Here is a 25,557-nt window from a genome sequence, read left to right as displayed (position 1 = left end):
GCAGGGTTTTCTTGACAAGATTTGTTCAGATGGGGTTTGCCATTGCCTTCCTCTGAGAGAGCATGACTTGCCCAAGACCACCCAGTGGATTTTATGACCAAGCTGGGAATCGAACCCTGGTCTTCTGGAGTCCTAGTCTAGCACTCAAACCACCACACCATGCTGGCTGGATGTGGACTGCTACACCTTCCTCCAGAAAGCATGGAAAGCTACCCTCAGACATTAAGATTTCACTTTCCACCTCACCCCCAAAACAGATCAATTGAGTAAAAGTAAAAGTGAATTCACATGGCTTAGCTTCATAAAGGGGTGTGTGTGTGAGAGAGAGAGAGAGAGAAAATTTTCCCCTGCCCATAACACATTTATCCAATCCTGGCCTAAGTTCCACCACTCTGTGTCTTTGTAGGGTTTGGGAAATGGCTCCTTTGTGTCAGTATTGCAAGATGCAAAGTTTGAAATTAATACCTTAAAAATAATGTCGATATTCGTTACCTTTTATTTTTAAGGAACAAGAGGTAACAATATTTTAAAACATTTTAACAAAATTAAGGCAAAAACTGTATTTTGCATAATGAATAAGATTTGTTCATTATTGCAAAATATTGCTTTTGGGTAGTTGGGAAGATAATATATAGGAGGGGGTTTAAAATTAATATTGGTAGGAAATCCATCGATGAAGCATTCATTACTTGTATGAGTAACAGACAAAATAATAATTGCTAGTGTCACTTTTCATAATAATTCAAGTTCTTAGAAGAATGATCTTTGCAAAAAAGAGCATAAACTGTCTGTTGTATGGAAGCAGTGGGTTACAAGAGCAAAGTCTGGATGCCAGTGTGGTGCAGGATTTCACAGTGCTAGATTGGCACTTTGGAGATCTATACCCTAATTCCCACTAAGTTATAAAATTAACTGGGTAGCCTGGGACAATCCCTCTCAGCCTATCCCAGCCACATGGTTTAAGTGTTGGACTAGGATTCTGGAAGTCAAGGTTTGAATCCCCTCTTGGCCATGGAACCCCACTGGATGGTTTTGGGCAAGTCACACTCTCTCAGCTTCAGAGGAAGGCAATGGCAAACCTCTGAATATATCTAGCCAAGAAAACCCCATGATAGGTTCACTTTACGGTCAGCATAAGTTGGAAACAACTCGAAGGTACAGAACAACCAACAAGTACTCACAAAGTTATTGTGAAGATACCAGTGAAGCAGAAAGGTAAGAACCATATTCATTGGAAGAAAGATAGGATATAGATTTCACTAACAGATAGTTTAAATAAATAACAAAATAAGTATTAAGGGAAGCTAACTAGGTGCATTACTGCTCGTTCTGAATACTAGCCTGTTTGCCCCCCTCTTCTTCCTTGACAGGGGCTTCTGTTTCTTCAACTCTGTGGCAATTGCAGCCAGACAGCTCCAACAGAAAGGGAAAATCAGCAAGATCCTTATTGTAGACTGGGTGAGTTCTGTGCCCTTCATATTGCCATAGAGGAATTCTTTTTTTTCTCCTAAGCTGCAAGTTTGTTTCTAGTTACCTTTGCAGAGATGTGAGGTATAAAATTTAGAAGTGTAGAGGTTGAGTGGCACTGACTCTGAAGGATCTTATACACTATGTAAGGTCATTTCTACATGGGATATTTGCACCGGTTTCCTCCTGCCCTTATTGCATCCTGTCTTCACCTGGATTTGGCTATGGACTGTCTTCACAATAGAAGGCCAGTTCCACATCATATCTGAGCCATCTATCCCTTATATCATTTAAAAAAAAAAAAAGCTCACTATATGCTCTGAATTTTGCAGGAAAACACAGCAGAGTGGCACTGGGCAGCTGTGTACACAGCATCCCCCTGTGCTGCCCAACACCAATGTCATGGGTGTGAGTCTCTCCCTCTGTGGTCACAACAAGAAACCTTGCCATGTGATAAATGCTGAACACCTCATTTTCTACCCCAGAGAGGAAGAGACCCAGGTGGCACAGTGTCCCACACATGTAGACAGCTGCCTGTTGTCTCTTCGGAGTGCCCAGTTAAAGGGGGGGAAATCGGAGCAGCTTCAGGTTCAGAAAACTTTGGAGGCAGCCCTGGGTATTCTGGCCAGTGCAGACCTGCCCTAAAAGATCTCATGCATTTTCTCCCCTTACTTTGTCTTCTTGTTCTTCCTCCTTCTCTTCCTCAGGATGTTCACCATGGCAATGGAACACAGCAAGTGTTCTACCGAGACCCAAACGTTCTCTATATTTCTCTACATCGGCATGACAATGGCAACTTCTTCCCTGGAAGTGGAGCAGCTGATGAGGTGAGCTCCTGTTTAAAGTCCGGGGGGGGGGGGGGGGGTACCACTCTGAATTCCCTTTAAAAACAAGATGTTGCTCTTATTTCAAAACCTCCAGGAATTGTAATTTTGTTTTTAAACAAGGCACATTCTACTGAGACATCTAGTTTTCAAGGTAAATTCCACTACTACCTTATCACCAATATTCCAGTGGTGCATGAGCAGCCCCTGCTGTATTTCAGGAGAGCCATTGTACTTGCTCCTATTGTCCCTGGAAATTGCTTACATGCACTTGTAGAGGGAACATGGATACACAACAAGAGGTACCTCAGAGTTGGAGGATGCATGTGGTATTGCTTTTCAGCAAACATGGTCCAATCTATAGCAGCTTTTCTCTCCGGAGACCCAGCTGCAGATCCCAATTCACTCCCCAAGCACTCAGTGACACTATATGTGAATTGTTGGGCTGCAAACTCCCAACTTGGCCCTGCCAATAAGATATGCCTTTGGATGTCCCTTGGAAACAGCATCTAGAAGTCTTCAGTAACATAAATCTTGAAAACTGCTACATCTGTCAGGCCATTCAGATAAAACTAGGTCACGGCTTGTTCTCATTTGCAAGATCACATTGCTGGAATAACAGTGGAAACCAAGGTAGGCAGAAGTCTCCCTTCTATCTAGTTCCAAAAGCACAAACCTTTCTCCACAGCCCTGAGTCCCCAAACCTCTGCCCCAGACCCTTCAGATAGCATTGGACTTCAGCTCCTGTGTGCCCTAGCCATGGTAGCCAATTCTGATAAGGGATCATGGGAATTGTAATCCAGCAACATCTAGAGCCAAGCTTGAAAAAATTCAGTTTTACAAATCTGGAATTGGTAGGAGGACTTGAGGAGTTATAATCCAAAAGGAAAGGAAAGGGAACTTTCCCAGGTGTGATACATAGGGCACTCCTGCCCCATTATCTATTTGTGCACTGTCTATTATAACTGTCCTTCCTTCAAGTTCCTCTCTCTTCTGGTTACAGTTATTACTGTCCTTGCATCTGCATTATCCGACCTTTGAGTTCCTCCCCTTCTGGGACTTCCACCCAATCAGCTTTCTAGCCTTTAGTCTTATCCACAAATCCCTGAATTTTAAATATAATCTACTTGACAGCTATCACTTTCTTCAAGATAACTGGACTGCAGGCATGTTGTTAGGACAACCGTTTTATTCCCTGAGCAACTGCTGTGGTTGTGAGCAGCAGCTCAACCCATCCATATTGGAAGCTTCTTTGCAATAAGTACAATGCAACCACATATGATTTATCAGATGACATACTGATTTATCAGAATTCACAGCTATGAGTTTCTCTGACCTTTACATACCATGTCAGCCCTTCTCACAAGTTTTTAAAACAACACGACACATTGGGAACAAAAGAGGAGGACAGGCTGATTTCAATAACTTGTAAAAGCACTTTGGAGAGAGACTCATTAAGCCAAAGCTGGAAAACTCCCAGAATTAGTGACGGATGGTGGTGTTTCCTCCTAGCCAGGAGGGTGGGGAGAATAGGCAAAACTCTTTGGCGCTTCATATCCATCATGTTTTATAACCTGCTTTCAAAGAGGCTTAATGCTGAAAGTGGCCAGAACTAGAGTATGCTCCCATCTGGTTCTCATCTTTCCCTCCAAGCAGGAGATATCAAAGGGTCTGAGGGATTGTTTATGATGTTGCGCAGATCCCTGGGAGACTGTGGCATATCACTCCAGGCTCCCACCCACCCCTTTTATGAGCTGTTTCTCCCTCATTCATCAGCTCCACTGTCTATTTAGATGTTGCGGACTCTGCCAAAATGGAGAACTGAAGCAAAATTCTGAGGACCTCTCTTACGGATCTCTTTCCCCCCAGCTAGCATACATTACATTATCTGTAAGGGTGGCAACACTTCAAAGATTATCTCTTCCTATCTCCCAAACCATTATCTATCTTTTTCCCCACTGGAAAGGGAGTCCCCCTATTTAAAGTTCCACTCCTTTTCAGTACCATCTGGGTACAGTGGTTGCTTGCTTACAAGGAGCCAGCTTGGGATGTGTCGCATGGAACATGAATATTGCTAAAAATAAAATAAAATAAGTTTTTGTTGCTGCTGTTGTTCCAAAACCTCATGTCTTTCTCTATATCAGAGGCATATTAAAAAGAAGAGGGGGGGAAACCCTGCAAGGGTCATTTACTTTTGTGGGTGCCATGCTTGGTTGTGCCACAGGCTGGCTTCACTCTCCACAAAAGATAATAAAATGCCGGATACTAGAACATGGAATTACAATGTGTGAGGCGAGAGGTTAACCACATACACACAACCCCAAACCCTCTGCAATACTGGTAACAGCAGAGCAATGCTCATGCCTTTTGCTGTGTTTTCAGTTTATTTTTATGGTGTGTTCTTAATCAAGATTTTATTTTTAATCTCTATTTTATTGCTGTCGACCACCTTGAGTGCCTTATTTGGCAGAAAGGCTTGGTATACATTAAAAAAAGTGTACCTACATTGATATGTACATACAGCAAGCCCAGAACTGAATTCTAGCCTACTTCATATTTTACAATTGGACTGTCCTTGCAGGGAAGAAAAAGATCAATGCAACAGCTGTATATGAGAGTGGCAGTAGATTTTGTGAAGTGGAGGGGAGGAAGCAGCTAATCTTACACAAACATTTTAAATCTATCATGTGTTCCACAAAGTTACAGATGTGCATATCACATGCTGGCATTTGCTGTTGCTCTCTGATTCACCTTTGTGTATTAATGTGTCCAAGAAGATCTGTAGACACTTATAAGTGACAACCTGTACAAACCTTGCCCAGTGCACAAGTAGATCATGGGGTAAGGGAGAGAAACACACTCATGAACTGCTACTGGTCATTGTCTCCACTGGACTTTTGGGTTGCATCTTTCTAATAGTATTCTATTTATCACTATAGAGGAAAATAGTCAATGTTAATTTGTGCTAGACATATGACCATCATGGTAGTGGTGGTGGTGGTGAGTGTGTGTGTGTGTAGTGAGAAGTGGTATGTTTATTTTATTTTTATTTTATTTTCACATTTTGATCCCATTCATTCTCCAATGGGATGCATGGCCCCCTCCCCCATTCAGTTTCACAACAATCCTGTAAGGTAGAATAAATTGAGAAAATTACTGGCCCCAAGCTCACTCAGCTTGAGTTTACCTCAGGCCAATTCAAATCTGGGTATCCCATCAGAACTTGAGGAAGTTACTTTTTTTTTGGACCACTATTCTCAGAACTGCTATTGGGGGTTTCTGGGGTCTGTAGTGTAAAAATGTAACATATTCCCATGCCCTGCTCTTAGTCTTGACCTTAACAACCACTGTACCACCAGTTTGGCTGACAGCCTTTGAAATAAACTTGTGAGAGAGCAATGCACAGGGTCATGGGAACCAGGCCATCCCATCCCTGGTGTAGGCTTTGCCTTCCCTTAAACAGTATCCCTATATTCAGGGCTTCAGTTTCTTCTTCAGAAGTGAGTGATAGCTCTTATGGGAGAAAGTAGATTGCAGACCTCAAGGGCATCATTAGGATAGGAGCCAAATTTGCCCCTTGCCCTTGAGAATTTTAGCCCCTAAGAGGCAAGTCAGCTTCTCCTTGCTTTACTTCATCCTGGATCCCATTTCCTGGCTCCACTCCCATGTCATGTAAAGTTGGGAACTGGCTTTTAGAGAGAGAGGGAGATGATAGCTCCCTGGAGATATAGTTGCTTCATTCCTGGGGTTTTGTGGATGCCTTTCTTTCTTTCTTTCTTTCTTTCTTTCTTTCTTTCTTTTATAAAAGATAGTTCTTTGAACAGTTAGGGCTGCAACTCCATCACCAGTCCTCTATGACATTGGATGTGTTTTGTGTTTCAAAGAATGCAAAAAACAAAATTAAAAAAACACTTAGACCAACATCACGCAAGCCACTGTGTTACAATTCCCCAGAAGTTAAGACCATAAAAATGATTTAAGGAAACACATCCACAAGTTAAAAGGTTTGTGCCACAATTTTTTCCCTGTTGTAATGAATGGCCCATATAGTACCCAGTGTTGACAGTGTATCTGTTTTTTTCTGGTCCCTTGGAGGATGTAGTCTGGTACATCAGGAAATCCCATACAGCTGCCTTGGGCACTTCATTTACTCTAGATCAGTGATTCCCAACATTTGGTGCTCCAGATGATTTGGACTTCAGCTCCCATAGTTCCTGACTGTTGGCCAGTCGGCTGGGGTTTCTGGGAGCTGAAGTTCAAAACAAATGGAAAACTAACGGTTGGAAACCACTGCTCTAGACGAAGGTTATGGAGTGTATAACCCTCCAAATGTTGCTAGGTTGTAGCTCTCATCATCCCTGACTATTGGCTGTACTGGCTAGTCCTGAAGTGAGTTGCCATCCAAAGGCACCAGGAGAGTCATATGTTTCATCCCCTTGTTGTGTCATAGATGCTTGCTCACACTGCAGCTGAATGCAGCAGACAGCACCTTGAAGCCTGACTCCTATGCAAGTGTTTCTCCTGAAGATGTCTTCCGATGAGTGTGAAAGGGTAAGAAGACGTGAGCTACAGACCCTCTCTGTTTTTCTTTTTCAGGTGGGCTCTTGTGCTGGTGAGGGCTTCACCGTCAATGTCGCTTGGACAGGTGGCCTTGACCCACCCATGGGGGATCCAGAATACTTGGCTGCTTTCCGGTAAGTTTTTAATTGGAGCCAGGGCCACAGTGTCCATTTTATCTAAAGGAGCTTGATGGGCTAATGCCAGTGGAAACTTCTAATAACATTCCACTTACATTGGAAACAAGAGGAAGAAATCAGGATTCTAGACTGTGTGCTGCTCTACAAATTTCTACACCATCTTTGCTGGCAGAGAAGACAGGGTGGGCCCTTTCACAGAATTTCTTTTGTGGCAGTAGGAATTCTCCATCAGTTTTTCAGGAGTGTGGGATTCACATAATCTGTGACCATAGCACAACACAGCAAGTTGATTTCAATGGAACAAGCAGCAAATGAAGTGGCAGCCTACTCACCATTTTGTAACCTTCAGAAGGCCTGGACATAGTGTCATCCTGCAGTATGATGAGGTGTGGGGTATGGCAGCCAGTGTTAGGAAAATGGTTGAGGATATTTGGAGAAGACTCTGTCAAACAGCTCCCCCCCCCCCCCCCCGTGGGTTGAGAAATAGATTGTTCTTTCTCTGAAAGATTGGAAATTTCAGATCATTTCCCTTCCACCGAACTGGTTGCTTAATTAAACACCAAAATGTTTGACAAGATTCTCATTGTCTCTTTTGTATATTGCTTAAAGTCAGGGTTAGATGTTTTGGGGAGGGTGAGGCACATGGATTGTGTGTAACACCCCAATCTCATTTTGCAATTTTTTAAGCTTCCTCCCCATTTTTTAACCCCCAAAATTGCCCAGAATGACAAAATTGACCCAAACTGTGGCAGTATTGTTTCTCTCATCCCCAAAAGTAGTAAAAAAACTCAACTGGAAGTAGGCTGAAGCAGGACCATTACGTTTCATCAGAGGAAATGGACCTGTGTCTCACTGGCAGGATGGGGATCACACTGAAAATTGGTTTTTCCTAATGATTCAGTTCCCCACCTCTACTTTAAGGGGACAACTTTTGGTGGAAGAGCAGTACACAAACACCAAAACGAATTAATTCAGACTGTAACCCTATACCAGTGATGGTGAACCTTTTCGAGGCCAAGTGCCCAAACTGCAACCCAAAACCCACTTATTTATTGCTAAGTACCATGTCCCTATGGCTTTCTAGTAACAAACTCTGGCAAACTCTGTGCTGAGACAATGGCACATGTGCCCACAGAGAGGACTCTGGAGTGCCACCTCTGGCATGGGTACCATATGTTTGCCATCACTGCCCTATACTCACTTGCCTGGAAGTAAACTCTGTGGGATTTACTGAGACTTGCATCTGTTACAGACTTTCCTGGGATTGCTTTGTAAGTCATTCAGAATTAGTCCATTATGACCTAGTTGTTAAAGAGCCTATCTGCCCACTGGACAGTGTTGCTTATTGGTATACATGCAAATTCATAGAACAGTATAACTAAAAGAAAGGTTACTACCAGCAGAGTTTGGAGTCTAAAAGTTAAACAAGGTTGAAGCGGGGTGCAGAGGAACAATGAATCAGCCACAAGGGAATAGAGCATTTTGCAAATCAGCTCCTTTGCATCCCCTATTTAATTTAGCTCATCCCCAATAAAACATCAGTTAAGTTCTAAAGTGGTGCTGCTTGATAACCCTAGTTTGAAGTCTTGAATGTAAGGCTTTGCAAAGCCTCAGCTCAAGCTGAGCAGGAAATGCCTGAGTAGAACAAATGCTTCAAATCACTGATAGACAACTTTTAGTATACATACAGGGCTGTTATATAATGGAATGCACACATGCCTGTTTTTTGAAGGATGGGTCTTTTTATTTTAATCCTATGAAATAAGAAAGCATGGGAGTGGGGTAGGAGGACAGGATACTTTGCTGCCAAGGAAAAAAGAACCTATACTTACTTTAATGAACATACATCCTTAGAAATGCAAGTCTTACTGAGTCCTATTGGACTTCTTTCCAAGTTAACGTGATTAAACTTAGGACTAGGTCATAAATATTTTCCCCTGCATTATCAAAAATTACATGCACACACACCTTTGACTGGTGTCTCTAGCAATCTTTCTCATCATTCACTATCCCCTCCTGCCATGGTTGTTCCTGGGAAACCATATGGAAACCTTAAACCATGGCTAAGGAATGTATGACCCTCCAGTCAGTGGTAACTATATGGCTTGGGTCCAGGTTATTTGAAAGACTGTATCTCCGTTTATGAGCCCACTACAGCATTAAGATCATCTGGAGAGGCCCTGCTCCCTTCTCCTCCACCCTCTCAGGTTCATTTGGTGGAAGCAAGAGAAGGGACCTTTTTGGTGGCTGGTCCCCAGTCTTTGGCACTCCCTCTCCCTAGAGAAGCACCATTCCTGTTCTCCTTTTGGCGGAAGATAAAAACATTTTTTACTGTCAGCTTTTTCATACTGATGAGGACTGGACTTTTAAATGCCTCGCAATTCCGATTTTAAGGTTTGTATAGAGTTTTTAAAAATACATTTTGCTATTTTAATGTTTAATGGTTTTCACTTTATAAATTGCTATTTTTTAAAAAAAATACTATATTTATACTTTTTGTGTGGTTTTAAATTTCTTGTGAGCCTCCTTGAATCTCTATATTGGGAAAAAGGTGGGATAGTTATTGTTACAATAACAACAAAAAACCCAACAACAACAATGATGACTTCCGTGTCACTGGCGTAATGAATCTGCTTCAGGTTTTAGTTCAGACTACAAAGGAGCTATTTTAGGTCCTGAAACCTTTAATCATATATTAACTCCCTCAAAGTTTGTACTAAAATCCAGAATAAATTTACTGATCACTGAGATGGGAGCTATCACCTGCTGCTGCACTCAACCATTGCTAGATTGCAGTTCCCATCAACTGTAGAGAGTAAAGCCAGTGGTGAAAGATTATGGGAGTTGCAGTTGAACAACATCTAGAAGGCCACACGTTCCTCAAGCTGGTCTTAAGCCAAGACACAAAGTGCTGCTCCCCAGACCCTTTATTATGTCATGAGAGCCACTACAACATAGATTATCATCTCCAAATCGTAAAGATCTTATCTGAATCTGTAGGCTGCTTGGGGAGAGCCTATCATGTGAATCTTCTTCTATGCATGCATCACTTCATTTCTTGAGAGGGTCTTGAGCTTCCCACATGCTTTTGGAATGTTACATGTATCTTGCATCCATTCATTTGGTGGGTACATGTAACAGGGCTTTCTCTGTCACAGCATCTGGCAAACCAACCTTTCTCCACCATTGGAGACCCATTGTTATAGTTGTCAGTGGTGTCACATCTAAGGTGGTTCCCTGCCATGCCATATCTCCCGAGTTCCCCTTGAGCCTTCCTACACTTGAAGACTCTCTGAACTTCCGTGGCTTCCACACCAAGACAAAACTGTGAAAAAGGGGTCCTTGGAGCTCAGTTTTGCCACGTGGCCCAAGCCAGCAGTGCTGGGGCTCAGGCCCCCATGAATGAGGCCGACTGGGCTTGGCAAGACCCCAGTTTGGAACTGCAAACCTGATACGTGCCAAGGCTTGGGCTTTGGCAAGTGGCCACCCTCCCACAGCTGCCCAGCATATGTGCTTTGATTGCACTTAAAAGGTCTCTATAAATAGTTCCCCCACATACACTCACTTCTCTTGCTGCACGCAGAAATGCAGCTCCCAGGCCCCTTGGAGATGGTGTCTCTTTGAGCTGCTTGCCAAACGTGATCCCGCTGATGGATGGGTCTTCAGAAAAGGCTGGGATTTTCATCCCAGCAGGCGAGGTTGTGAGCCTATTGGGCCCTCTGTAAGCAAGCTGAGAAAGGCTTGCACAGCAGGGTGTCCGAAAAGGAATGCCAGTCCAAGCCAATTTACCCTTGGCGTTGCTGGGAACACATCCAAATCTGCGATCATTCCTGGTTTCACAGGGAGTATGGGGAAATAGATTCCCCATGGAAACAAAGGCTCTGGGTTGCTTTCATCCAGAGGCAAACTCCAGAATATATGAGAGTACACACCAAAGGCTCTGGAAAAGAAGGGGAGGAACAGATGCACAGATTTATGTGTATGTCACAGTTCCATGGCAGAACTCAGAACCAGTGCAAAATATAGTACCGGGCACACAGAATTCAGCTCTTGGAACATCCCTGACCTTTTTTTTTATTGGGGGGGGGGAGGGCAGGGGAAATAAGATCCTAGCCTTTCAGATTTATAAGATGAATGTCTAAGTGTGTGGTCAGTGACTGCCAGTAATCTTAAAAACTCAAAAGTAATCTCAAAAGATAATCGAAAAGCCAAATCAGTGAACATGAGTCAGTGGATTATCTCCAGTCCCTTTCATTGTTTGGCTTTGGTGAGATTTTTTGGTTAAGGCTTATTCAGCCAACAGGACATCAGGCACACTGGCATACACTGAAGTAAGCTGTTGGCCCTCCATATCCACAGATTTTTTTTTCCTCTATGGATTCAACTGTCCATTGATTGAAAATATTCCAAAAATATAAATTCCAAAAAGCAAACCTTGATTTTCCCATTTTATATAAGGGACACCATTTTACTATGCCATTGCATTTAATGAGACTTTCTGTAGAGATACTTCAGGAGACATCAGTGCTGTAGCTTACTGTATCATAGATGCTAGCCAACCTGACTCAGTTCTCTTTGGTCCCTTTGCAGGACAGTTGTGATGCCAATTGCCCGTGAGTTCTGCCCAGATGTGGTGCTGGTGTCTGCCGGCTTTGATGCAGCCGAGGGCCATCCTCCCCCACTGGGAGGCTACAAAGTTTCAGCCAAATGTAAGTCTCCCTTCTGTATCTGCTGCATGGGGGCCCATTAGCAAAAGGAAGCCAGCAGTGTGTCAACCATGTGGAATATGCAGTCCACTAGTAGTGAGTTTTGACTCCATTGTAGGTGTTACACAGACAGCTTCTGGTTGATCTGTCTATACCACTGTTTGGCATGTGAAAGCCACAGCCAGAGCACTATCAGGGCCTAAGGGCTCTATTTTGGAAGAAACGTAGGATATAAATCCAATAAATAAATATCTCTAAAGCTGGATCATCTACTTGCTACTCCACACATATTGAGGATCTTTAAATGCATCTGTTTACTCATTATTATGTTTGAAAAGGGATGAAAATGATTCAGGAGGCATAATGGTTGGAAAATGTTGCCCCAATCAGACATTCATTTCATACACCTACCTCCCATTTGCTATTAGAATAATAGGGGCTTTAGTCAGCATAAGGCTTTTCTGCATGCCTTGTGTTCAATTTCACACTGTCTCTTAAAGCTTTCTCCATTTACTTCACTACAAATTGCAATACATGGTCCTCAAAGCAAAAAGTTCCATAAGCTCCCAGAAACTCTCAAGTTTCTGTGATCACATAAAGGTTTCTTCCTTCCTCTCCCTCTCTGTCAGTCTCTTCTTCCTCCTTCAAGATGAGGAGCACCAACTCTGTTGAGCCTCTCGGTTAACCTCAAACTTTAGTTAATCAGGATTTAGGAAATATATGTAGAATGTATGTTTCAAAATAACTAGTAAACTTTTCTCTTATATAACATGAACATTGCCTGCAATAGGGATATTGTAGCACTGAGAAGAAGTTTGTAGCATAAGCTTTGGTAGACACTGGCAGCATCTACACTGCAGAATTAATGCAGTTAGACATTGCTTTAACTGCCATAGCTCAATAGCATTTACATTTCTATATCCCTTATTAGTGAACTCAACACTCTCTAAGCCATTTATAGTCTGTAAGCCAATTAATGCCCCTCACAAGCTGGGTAATCTTACTTCCAATTTATGAAAGGATGGAAGGCTGAGACAACCTTGGAGCCCTGGGATCGAACTCACAACCTTGGAGCCGCAGTAGTAGCTGCAGTACCAGCATTTAACCACTGTGCCACCAGGGCTCCATAATAAACAAAACTCAGTGCTGTGGAATTCTGGAGTTTGTAGTTTTGTGAGATATTTAGCCTTCTCTCTCAGAGAGTTCTGCCACAAAAAAATTATAAATCCCAGGATTCTATAAGATAGATCCATGACAGTTAAAGTGGTGTCAAACCATTAATTCTGCAGTGTGACAGCAGCCACATCCTATTTCATGAGATGCATGGAATGAAATGCCTATGAAGTAGATGCATTCTACAAAAGCTTATGCTACAAACTTCTTTCTCTTTGTGTCAAAGGTGCTACAACATCCCTTTGCACACTGATCCAAACTAATACAGCCGTGTCTTTGAACTGAACACTGCTTGTTTGTCTTGCTTTACTGACGTTAGTCTCAGGGATATGCAAGACATTCAGCAGATTTCCCTGCAAACTCTGTTAAAGGAGTCTGCCTCTCAGTTTCTTTTACCAAAAGGGGCTAACATCCTGGGAAATGACCTTCTAAACCAAAACTGGTAAATCTTGTTCGGAAGAGCTCAGATGTGCCAGTAGGTTTCATGTCCACATCAGTCTAAAATAGGAAACGGGAGATGTCAAGAATTAGGGGGTTGCATTTCCCCCTGGGGATCATGGGGACCCTGCTCCCATTGCACCACTCTCGAGGGGAAAAGTGTGAATTTTGTTTGTCTCCAAATGCCCGCTGATGCCCTCAAATGGTGTGTAGGGGGAATTCCACTACATTTGAGGCCCAGAAGAGGTCTGTTTGTCCAACTAAAATTACTTGGGGGAGTTAGCTTTACATGCTTGTGTGTGGGAGTGAGTCTTGGAACATCATGCAGAGGAGACCAACAAACTTGCTGATTGGCTAGTTCGCTAGGACTGCCAAACTAAAAACTGGAGAGAATTTCTGTACATTTTAATGGTTGTGTAGAATAGGAAATCTCAACAAGTGTTGCTTATGATACAATGGGGCAACAAGCAAAACCCTGCTGAAATTTCCTCTTCTGCACAATCATTACAGGAGCCCTCTCCAAATATTTACTCTGGCCACCCTTCCCTTTACAGATTAATAGCACAAAGAGGAGCTGTCCTGAGCTTAAAGAGAGATGATAGGAATAGGAAGGTACTCTGGCTGTAATTCTGGTTCAAGAAACAAAGAACAAGACAGTTTCCTTTCTATACTCGACTAGACTAGCAGATGTGTCCTACTTAAATAAAGGCTATGGGATAGGATTCTCCAACATACCTGCAAGCAGCCAAACAGTTTAGGTAGGTGTAGGACAAGCTATATGAAACACATAGATCTGTGTCACCTGTCTTCCAAGACAAGTGGCAGACTAAAGGCCTGCTACTTCTGCCTCTCCCAAGTGTCCTATTCTGCCCCATTATACGGTCAGCTTCTCTTAACAGAGAGTGTCAGAAGGTCTAATGTTTCTGATTTCTCTTGGCTTTCCCCAAAGGTTTTGGCTACATGACCCGGCAGCTGATGAACTTGGCTGGAGGGGCCCTTGTTCTTGCTCTGGAAGGAGGCCATGATCTGACAGCCATCTGTGATGCTTCTGAAGCCTGTGTCTCTGCCCTGCTGGGTAATGAGGTGAGTAGAGTCCATGCTTAGCAAAACCCAAGGAAAGCATCCAGGGGCTTCTTCTGAAGTCAAGGCTGCTGCCACCCTGCAGAATTAGTACAATTTGATATTGTTTTAACTGTCTTGGCTCCATTCTCTGGAATCCGGGGATGTGTAGCTTGTTATGGAATGAGTTCTCTGACAGTGAAAGTTAAATATATCACAAAACTACAGATCTCGGAATTCTGTAGCATTGAGCTATAGCAATTAAAGCAGAGTCAAACTGCATTAATTCTGCAGTGCAGATGCATCCAAAGTTTCTTTCAGGGTTTTCTTTCATCTCTATGCCTTAGTTGTAGAATATATAACAAAAGAATATAGAGGAGGGTGTCTCTGAAAATGTGCACAATTCTGCTTCTTTTCTCTCTCCCTCTCTCTTTACCGAGTGATCACAGCTTCCTCCCAAAGGCAGATTTTAATTTCTAAACACAGGACTTGTACAAACAAGGCATCCATTAAAACAATACACAGACAAGGAAGCAATTAAATTTTAAAAAAAATTGGACTGGGAAAAAAGCCACAAGATGTAAAGAGTGCACAAGGGAATGAGGCGAGATGAGATGCATGGTGAAATGAAAAAGATTAAGCAGTGTATTGAAGTGCCAGTGAAGTTTCTTTGGGGAGGGACAATGGGGCCTCTTGAGGGAAGGTGTTCCATAACCTGAGTGTCTTTTGGTGTACATATTTATTTGGCTCTTACCAAATTGGTTTTGCAAAGCTTTGCTGTAGTAGTACCTGCAAGATAGTCAGCAAAAAATACAAAAACCTCTGTGCAGATGAAATACTGACTTGAGTGTGATAAATTCTTACCTATGCATCCATCACATTTTTATCCTTTTATGTCTCCATGGAGCACAAGACAACATGAATGATTCCCTCTCTCCCTCCTGTTTCATTCTGGTCTTACAGCAGTAACCCTTTGTCACAGTTTAGACTGAGAAAATGTCTTGCCCAAGGCCCTTTTTGGGAGAAAGATGGGATATAAGAAAATAAAATAATAATGATGATGATAATTCAGTAAGATTTGTGGCTGAGAGGGGAACATAAAAACATAACGCCCAAAGCCAGAGCTTGAGAATATTCTTTTCTGGGCCTTCAATTCCCGCAATCCCCTAGCCAGTGCCCATGCTATGGGTCACCCTAATAGCCCTAGTTCAAAAATAACTTTCCCAAGTCTGCCAAGGGCTTTTTTAGGCCAACTCTGTTTACCACATAACTCTGGCAAGCCCAGAGTTATGGGGGGAGAACCTGGGTTGTACCCCAACAACTGTAATTCAAAATCATGTTGACAAATGATAAAAATGTATAAAACATAATCAAAATCACCAAACAGTAGAAGGCGACATTAAAAACTTCCTCTGAAAAAAGCTGAGCAAAACAATGCATAGATCAAAGTAAAAACCATTTTAACACAAGTGCAAGGAATGTTCTGAAGACCTAGACTGATCAAAAGGTTTTCACTCAGTGTGGAAAAGAGGTTGAAGGCCACAAACCTCTCTCCAAAAGCTATTCCTTCCTCACAATTTTGCCATCAAGCAAAAGCCAAAACTGATTAGAAAAAATGTCAGTTTGTATATCTTCATTGACTTCATTCCCACACTTAAGAATGAAACATATCAAAAGTTTTCTCCCAATAATAATAATAATAATAGGGTTTATTTATATGCTGCCCAATTACTGAGAATCCAGACGGCTTACAACAGAGGGGATAATAGACGGTTCCCTGCCCTCAGGCTTACAATCTAAAATATAGTATAATAAGGACATTAACAACATTGATAAAGAATGGTTCCCTATGATAAACTTTTGCAAGAAGAGATGGGAAAGATAGAATACAAGACTAAATACTGAGCTCAATAGAAACAATACTGTTGCATACAAGGAAATTATATGAAAATCAGAAGCTGAGAATATAGGCCTTAATAAGTGTTTTATGAAGTCAGATGGATTTAAGAAGTAGTAGCTTTTTGTTATTATATAGGTTAAGTGTGTGTGTGTGTGTGTGTGTGTGTGTGTGTGTGTGTGTGTGTGGTTGAATGGTTGTAGTTATGTGTTAAGTAGTTATGTGTAAAATGTATATATACATTTCATGATAATAAAAAAAATTAAAAACATTAAAAAATTGTTCTGAGGGGGGGAAATCCTCTCACTGGGCAAGTTTATGAGAACTTTTCCACAGTCCTTTCTTCTTTTGCATTTCAGGATTATTATTTTTTTTTCTTCTTTGGTGAAAAATTAGTGAAGTATAAAAAGCACTTTACAAAAAATATATATAATGTTTTGTGCAAAGCTGTCTTCATGAACCTTTTTTTCAAAGTCCCAAAATGCACCAAAAAAAGTAAAAATCTTGTGTCTATTGGCCGTTTTTCAAGGTGTCTTGCAATGAATATATTGCAGTTTGAGTCCAAACCAGGGAGGTATCTATGGTACTGAACACTAGCCCCAATACTGGTTAAGCACCTTGGATAAACTACACCCTGAAGCCTGGGACAGATTCCCAGCATGGGAGCCCCCTTGTTGTTACTGTTTAAGACTGCACCAGAGATGAGGCGTCTGTTTCATCCTGATGCCCAAATGTAGTTTCAATGTTGTTCTCAGGAGACATCCTCCAACTGTTGGTCAGTTGGGCCAGAGGTAAGAGGAGAAGGGACTGAAATAGCAGCATATTTTTCTTTATAGCTCTTACTGCCTTTAAAGAGGTACTTTGACCTTTTAGTGTGGGAAAAGGCCCCTACAACAGCTGAAAAACAAGCAAATGATGGCATTAGGGGGAAAGGGATTCAGCTTTCAGGGGAGCACCAGGAGGATCAGATTTTGCCTCAAGGATCTGAGGTTCTCCAGACCTAGAGTACACAAGGCATACTCTGAGAAAACAACAGTTACAGGAATGGCTGGTTTTTTCACCCCCCACATAGCTGGAACCCCTCCCAGAGGAGACCCTGCAGCAGAAACCCAACACCAATGCAGTGTGCTCATTGGAGGCTGTCATCCGGGTGCAAAGTAAGTGGAAATTTTCCTATGCAGCAAGGGGTGGGGATGTACATATATATGGGGAGTAGCAGTTCTGTCTTTTGCCTTTCACTGTCAGTGAGATTTGGCACCTCAGAGTTCAAAAGAGAGCATACCTGTTGCAGCCACAGTTTGGTGTGAAGGTGGGCATGCTTGGGGGAATCTGAAAACTGACTGGGCCCAGAGCATATCATTGAGAAGCCTTGGAGCAAGCTGAAGAAACCTGAAGAGGTTTCCAAAAGTAATGGGACCTGGAAAAGGTAAACCAAATGGGAGAGAAAATTATGGCTTTCTTAGCCTAACAGGCAATGTGCAGAAGCAGTTGATCCCAGATAAAACTGTTTCTGGGTCATACCAGTTCTTCATTGAAGTGAGAGGGCCATTTAGAGCCTCCAGTCTCTAAGTTTGCAGTGGTGTTCCTCTCATGTCTTTTCCATCTCCAAAGGTTTAAGCCAGATTCCTTTCTATGTCTCTTGCCTGTGCACCATTTGTCTCCCTGCCATCCATGCCTTACTTGCAGAACGCTTCTAACTATTGTTTGGACCATTAATTCCCTCAGCCATTGTGTAAGACTTACCTCAAGGCCAGCTTCTTTGGTCAATAATTCCATGTCTAGGCTCTACAATTCCCTTCTTTGTTTTTCTTTCTTTCTATTTTTGTTTTTTGCCTTCAAGTCATTTCTAACTTACACTGCTTTATCACAGAATCCAGATGGCAACATCCCCTCATCTGTGAAGAGGTGGTAGTTGGAGAACATGTCCAAACCAATCTTGAGGGGGGAATGGGTTTTTTTTAACTAAAACTCACAGAATGCACCAGCCAGCATACACATTGGCTATAGTGGCTGGGGAATTCTGGGAGCTGTAGTCACAATGTGTCTTGTCAATCACACTCTGTGTCTTGTCAATCACTCATTGCTATAATACGTCAATGGGTTGCATTCTGTGGTTGTGGGGTAGGAAACCAGGTCCGAAAACATTCATAGGTTTATTTTCCGTGGCACCACAATAGGGCTTGACTTTCCATTCTGCTAGCAAGGTAAATGGGCCAGGTAGTGATTCTCTCCTCCTCTGTTCCAGGCCAATACTGGAGCTCGGTGAGACGTTTTACCCCCACTGTGGGCTATTCATTTCTGGAAGCCCAGCACCATGACACAGAAGAAGTGGAAACTGTGACAGCACTGGCCTCACTTTCTGTGATGACAGAAAAAAGGTGATTAATGGTGCTTCTATCTACTAAACCCATTGTTTGTTCAGACCACACCATTGTGATGGTTGTGGGAGATGATGCAGAGACATGAAGTTAAGTAAAAGATTAGAGAAGAGTTGCAAAGACAAATTTGTGTGGGTGGTGGTCAGCAAAACACGTCAGACAAAGTGCCCATGCCTAGCCAGACTCCCAAAAGTGATTTTTCTATTTCAAATAAATATTTGGCTGCTGAAACCTTGACTTCTGAGATAGCCACACAAAGGGAGGGGAGAAAGGAATATTTCCAAATGCAAATTGCTACCAGCCCCTTCAATGTGTTAGCAATTCCAGTGAATTGTTTCTGAAGAAACATCTTCTCGCAAGATGGTGCATCTGCCTGCAAGATGGAATGTTTCACAGCAGCCTTTCATTGAGGGAATGCATGGTCTGATTTGGGGGAGTCACATACTTAGAAGGGAGAGCCACCTCTTCAGCAAGTGCTCAGGAAATATAGTAGAACAGAAGATTTTGATTTGAAGCTGGGAAAGTTGGGTTCAAATGAAAACCTCTCCAGTAAAGCTCAGTGAGTACATGGCCTTGGCTACAGTCTGCCCCACAAAGTTGTCATGTGGATAAACTAAGTCCAAGTGTCCCCTGCTTTTTAATGACATACTTTTCAATTACTCATTCTTTTGACCATTCTAAAGTATACCTAGAATCCATATATTTGACGTGTGGTCCACTGTTTCAACCAGGCATCAAATTAATGGGTTCTGGTTATAATTTAGAATGAAAGAGGGGGGCATGGGGGTCAAAGAAGGGTCAAAAGAACAGAGAGAAGATGTGGGGCTAACAACCCACTGTACCACCTGCACTTCTCTTAGAGCCTCTACAGCCAAGTAAAAATTATCCTTTTATAATTTCCCCGGCCTCCTCTTTTTGTCTTCATGGGGCAGCTGCATTTACTGCTGCTTCTGCTGCTTTCCTTTGTTTTAGCATGACTCCCTCAATCCCTCATTCATTTGGTCTTTGACTTGAATTTTTGTATTTTTTTTAAAGCCTTACATTTGTGCAAATGTTCTTTTGTGCAAAACCTGGGTTCAAGCTTTTGTGCTAACAGTTTTTTCACAAAATGGTTGAGATGCAAGGAATATTTCATAAGGTTGAGTTGTTAAAGGGATGCCTTAATGTGTCAAGATGCCCTTTCTTGCCCAACACAAGAAAATTTGTGAGTACTGTTTACATCCCAGTAGGGACCCAAAATTACTGTCTTTTCACTGCACAGAACTAAAGTTCCCAGAGTTCCCTGGGGAAGAGCAAACAACTGTTAAATCAGTTTATTTCAGTGTGCAGATACACCTTTGGCTATAGGGACCTTGCAATCCTTGTGATTTTACCAGTGTGTTCTCCTAATGGTTATATCCTGTTTTCCTCTTATTTAGGCAGCAAGATGAGCCTATGGAAGAAGAGCCCATGAACCAATGAAGGCCTGTTACATTCTCCCAATGGGAATGGAGTTTCCTTGGTGGCTCATTCCACATAACACAGTCCTGGCTTACTGCTGCTGCATAGCCCATGTTATTCTGAGCCACAAGGCTAGAAAACTGACTCAACTGTTGCAATACTGGCTCTCTAGAAGGGGCATATGGCAGATCACCCAGGATTAGTAGCTGCCCCTTAGGGGCTGCCACATGTGAACTCCACAATCCAAGCAATAGTCCCCAGACCCATGGTGCTCCTGTTGTTGGGAAACTAACTTGGGATGAAACTCTGAGCACCGACAGTGCCTGGTGGGACACAGGAGACTGGATATGGACTGCGGAACTGGAGAGTTTACTCCGACGTTGGGGTGGTGCCTTTCCCTCCAGAACCAAAGATGGCCCACAGACAGATCCTGCTGGGGCAGAGCCAGGGTGTTACTGTCCTTATTCTCTCTCTCTTTTTTTCTGAGCAAGACTTCTTCCCATCTTGAAAGGAGCTGGACCTTTGCAAGAGGAAAAACTTTCAGAAACAACCATTGGATTTCCAACAGTTGGAGCATCCTTGAGCAGTGACCCAGCCCAGCTCTCGCTTCAACCACTGCCCCAAACTTTCCCCTTTTTTTCTAGGACCTCCCTAATTTGCACTATATACAGATTCTTACAGACACAGACTTTTGTCCAGTTTCTCATAGAACTTTGCAGGAACAAACTGCATCTCCTTGTGGACTCAAGCCCTCATTCCTCCAGCATCAAGGCACCATGTAAATAGACAACTCTACAGTGCTTGTGGCTGGTTGGTGTGCCCCTGTTTTATGAACACAAAATAGTTCTTCTTCCAAGGAACAAGCTTTGGAAGATGGAGTAGGGAAGGGAGAAAGTGAGCAAGGCAATGTGTCTTCTGTTATCCCAACCAATATGCAGAATTCCATTTCCTGTAAATCTTAGTTGTTTGGGTGCTCTTTTGTCCCCCCCCCCCCCATTTGTAAAAAACAAACAAAAAACAACTCCACACAAGTTTCTAATCGTTATGATATGTTTGAAAACAAGCAGGCATTGCATCTGTAAATGCACTGTTATTGTGGTAAGTGGATCTCCACATCTGTCACATCTTTATAGAAAAGCACCCAATTCTTATTTGTCTGAGCTGCCACTATGTTAAAAAAAAGTCCTACAAGGAAAGCCCATGCGGTGTTTAAGAAAATTGCCAATGGAAATCAGTCAGATGAACATACATTCCTTTTCCACACACTTCTGTTTCTCTTTGTGTAGATGAACTGGACTGCTGCAAACCATTGTAGCTTCCCAGTGCCACAAGTGACAAGAGCCCCACAACAATGATCCACATGTAGACTGAAATATTTGTCCTGTGTTAAATTATTTAGCACATGGGAGATCTATCATGTCTCTCAGTCTCACTGCCAGTGGCCAAACTGAACCAGGGAGGGCAGGGAGAAGGGTGAGAAGGGTGGAAAGGTGTATGCTGGAAGATGCAGTATGCAGAATATGTATATAAACTTCTGGATCTAAACCAACCAGTAAATTGAGCCTTTGCTGCAGTTCAGGCATGTTATTTTACTTTTTCTTCAGCAGAGAGCAGGACTGTGCTTGATATGGGTCTGTTCCCATGCCTCAGCCACACAGTTGGGAATAACCCTACCATGCACCAAGATGGGTTTCAGGAGAAAAAACAACAACATAAAAGCAGGCATAGAAGAAGGGAAGCATTGGTGTCTCATTGGATGAAGCCAGTCTATTTAAAGTGTTAGCCATAAAAGGAATAGACAGCACAGGGTGCTAGGGATCAAGGTCAAGCCATGTGTTCTGCCAATAAAATCTCACTGCTGAAATTCAGCAGCTTTGGAAAAGGAAACATAGAAGAAGGAAGGAATAAAAGTCTTTTCTGTTCTGTCCATCTCCAAAAGGAAGAGGATGCTGTCCTGCCACTTTTCAGAAGGAATATAATCCTTAATTATCTTTTTGAAAAAAGCAACAAGCAATTCTAGCAATGTTTTTCCTGCTGCAAGAAAGTCTTCAAAAACGGTGCAGTTTACAAAACCTATTCACCATTCAGGAATGACTCTTCAGAAAATCCTCACACAATTGTTTTGCCTAGAAAACAAAGGTTTTCTGTGCAAGAAACAGCATATTCTGTGTAGAAAAGAAATCTAGAAGTATGGTTTTCTGCACTGAAAATTCTGTTTTCTTTGCAAAAACAACTGTGTGTGAATTTTCTGTACACTAAATCCCCACATTACATCGTTTTGGGCCCAGGGCAGCCTGTTCTGCACAAAAAACTATCTCTGTGCAGAAATATTTTCTGTGCAAAACAACCATGCATGAATTTTGCACATGGACCAAACTACAAGGATTTTCATCAGTTCAGGGTTTTTCCTGTCTGGTTCCCATCACTCAAAAAATATGTTTTTGATCATTTTCCATTTATTTTTTTTTCCATTCATGGTCTTCAGACCTTTGGTGTAATAGGATATTCATTTTGTACCATAACTTTCCTTTTGGTATTCAATTTTAGTAGGAATGCTAGAAACCAAAGTGTTGTCCGCAAAGTTGTCCATCACTGCCATAACTGCTATAGCAGGTTGTGTGTTTTTGTGTGTGTGAGAGAGAGAGTGTGTTTCCTATCTGAGGACTATTTCAGGTAGCAAGCACTCAGTGGAATACAATACTGACATGGCTTCAGTGTCACAGTGAATTGACTCCAGGTTTTAAAGAAACTACAGTGGAACTTTCCAGGGTACTGAAATACACCCACCATATATGTTCAGCACCTTGTAGGGTGGGCCCTCTACATTCACTTGGGTTAGAGACGCAGGGCCCCTGTGAAAGTGGAGAAACCACACTTTAAAAAAAACAACACTTTTTTAAACCTGTGAGGCCATCTCTCTAGGAATCTCTAGGTCCTCCGGCACAACTCTATGGCAACATCTGCTGGAAGTTGACTATAAAATTCTGCTGGAAAACCTACAAATGTATAGGGAAGTGTTCCCACTAGGGATCTCTTGGTCCTCCAACACTATTTCTAGGGAAAGTTGACCGTAGGGCCACACTGGAGGACCTAGAGGTTCCTAGGGAGAACGTTTTCGTCAAATTCCATGAATAATCAAATCTGCAAAAGTGGGGGGCCGATTGTACACAATGTAGACTGTATAACTTTACTTCAGGCAAAAACTCAGAATCAAGCCAGTGCCCACTGACATGGTAACTACAAAGATGCTACTGATACAGGTTATCCCTTATCCAGGACTGGTGTTTGCACTGAGGCATTTTATTCAGGAACTGACTTACAAGAGCAACCGTATATGCCATCTTGTGGGGGACTGGGATGATAGAGTTGCAGGGCAGAGATTTTACTACTGTTAAAGCCCTATTGGAACATTACTGCCAGAACAGTAGGTGAGGTCCATTTTTCCCCCTGTTCCATTGAAATGAACCAGGAGGGCAGCTTCTACACCATATTCAGGCACAGTATGTGCAGGATCACATTGAGAAGGAGGGCGTTTTGAATCGAAGATGCAGGACATTTCCAATAAATCATAGGACATTCTTTTTTCAGTCCTTTCAAGCAGAAAAGGGTATTGGTGATTGATATATACCCACAAAGCTTTCTGTGGGGGAACCAGGACAAAGCATGCTACTCCAGTGGTAGAGCTCTTCTTCACCAGCAGATTGGCACTCCCATACTAGCCTAACTCCTTCCTAGGCAACCATATTTGGCGTGGGCTAATAATTAATTTACCATTATTTTAAATTACAATGCCTTGGTCTTAAAAAAATTGGGCACCACCTTTCTCCACTTGGAGCCAAGATCATGGACATGCTCCAGAACTACAATAGAAACAGGTATTATAAATTCAGTGAAAAACAAAATTGGAGCCATGACAAATAAATATTAGTCCATTTGTAAATTGTTCCTTAAATGTGTGAACTGTGGATGTATACTGTCCTGCATCTTTCACTCTTTGTGTGCGAGAGAGAGGGACAGACAGACAGAAAAAGACAGAATTGTATTATAAACCCCTTAAAATTTGTGTATGTATGAGACGTTGTGTTTAATTCATCAGGGCTCTTTATCCCCACAGATTTTAAGTGATTTCCAGTGCAGTTCTATGCTTAGAAGAAAGTCAATTTACCAGAGAGCAAGCCTCTTTGAATTCAAAGGCTTATTCCTGAGCAGACCTGTACAGGGAGTAGGACAATGATGCCATCATCACATGTGCTTTGAGTAAGGACAAAATCATGATGGTTAAGAAAGTGGAAACGTCCATCTCCCCAGATAGTTTGGACTTCAGCTTCTCAAAGGGCCAGCTGACATAACCATTGACAAGGCATTATGGGAGTTTTAGGCCGACATCTTGAGGACCACAAGTACCCCAGCCGTGTGTGTGTGTGTGTGCCTTCAAGTTGCTTGTTGACTTACAGCGACCCCATGAATTTAACAGGGTAAGGCAAGGAATCCTTAGAGATGGTTCCTTCTGAAATATAGCCCACAGCACTTGGTATTCATTAGTGGTCTCCCATCCATGCACTAACCAGGGCTAATGTACATAATAAGGAGGCCCAACAAGCATCTGCTCTGTTGGTGCCCATTTGTTGAAGAGATCCTGTGGAGGGAAGTGGATATTATGGAGCAAGAGCTCTGCCCAAAGTTTGGCAAGTTGGTGGTTTCTCAGTGGAGCTCTGCCTGGGAGGTAAATAGGTTTCTCTTTTTGGCTCTTCAACTCTGCTTCTTTGCATTTTCTGTTGGAACCAGGACATGTGTGTCTGTTTTGAAAGGGTGCTGTATATATAGAGCACTGGCAAAACTTCCTGAGTAGTGATGTCTGACACAGTGAAGCCACCATAAAAGAGACCCTGCTGCACCACCTAGTTATTTATTCAACCAAATAGCTTTTCTTTTTCTTTTTTTACTTTCCTTCCTAGGATTTGAACTCCTTGGGCCCACAGGAGAAAGTGAAAGAATTCTGTTCTAGTCAAACCAGTAACATTGGTGATCGATGGGTCACGTTGGGACTTTCCAAAGCTAGCATAAATCTGTATAAAACCACTGGGTAACCTGGAGTCAAGGCAGTGAGATATCACAAGGTTTAGGGAACCTCTGGGGTGTGTGCTGCTAAATCCTATTAAAACCTTGCTTTAGGCTATGTTGGGGGGGAAAAGCAGAAGTTTTGGAGAAAAGGTACTAGAGAAACAACAGGAAGTCACGTGCAAAGGCATTTGTAGGTATATAATTGTTTCCAGATGCATGTTAAAAATACAAATATGTACTCATGGGGTTATCAGAATTGTTTGCATACTTCAACATGAGTAAGAAAGTTGGAATTTTAAAGATTGTACCTTCCTGATTATGAGGAGTCTGAAAAGGGGGCTTTTGCACATTCAAGCATTGGACATTTTCCACAGAAGGTGTTCCAAGGCAAGGCCTTTAAAAAAAGCCATGTGAGGG

The 25,557-nt window shown here is 42.4% G+C and overlaps 1 protein-coding gene across 3 annotated transcripts in view; it reads left to right on the top strand.

Annotated features, from left to right (window-relative positions):
* Positions 1-24,882, top strand: part of HDAC7 (histone deacetylase 7) — a 257,864-nt gene extending 232,982 nt beyond the window's left edge. For all 3 annotated transcript variants that reach the window (XM_089482876.1, XM_089482885.1, XM_089482867.1), the window contains 8 exons: positions 1,371-1,458; positions 2,175-2,294; positions 6,888-6,985; positions 11,579-11,697; positions 14,255-14,388; positions 17,334-17,418; positions 18,507-18,639; positions 20,058-24,882. In XM_089482876.1, coding sequence (XP_089339002.1) covers positions 1,371-1,458; positions 2,175-2,294; positions 6,888-6,985; positions 11,579-11,697; positions 14,255-14,388; positions 17,334-17,418; positions 18,507-18,639; positions 20,058-20,100 — 820 coding nt within the window. In that variant the 3' untranslated portion in view covers positions 20,101-24,882. The remainder of the gene's footprint in view (positions 1-1,370; positions 1,459-2,174; positions 2,295-6,887; positions 6,986-11,578; positions 11,698-14,254; positions 14,389-17,333; positions 17,419-18,506; positions 18,640-20,057) is intronic.
* The last annotated feature ends 675 nt before the right edge of the window (positions 24,883-25,557 follow it).

Source organism: Sceloporus occidentalis, unplaced genomic scaffold (assembly GCF_023333645.1).
Source record: "Sceloporus occidentalis isolate IW3139 unplaced genomic scaffold, rSceOcc1.0.p SCAF_1, whole genome shotgun sequence".
Lineage (NCBI taxonomy): Eukaryota > Metazoa > Chordata > Lepidosauria > Squamata > Phrynosomatidae > Sceloporus > Sceloporus occidentalis.
This window is presented reverse-complemented; position numbering and strand designations above follow the sequence as displayed.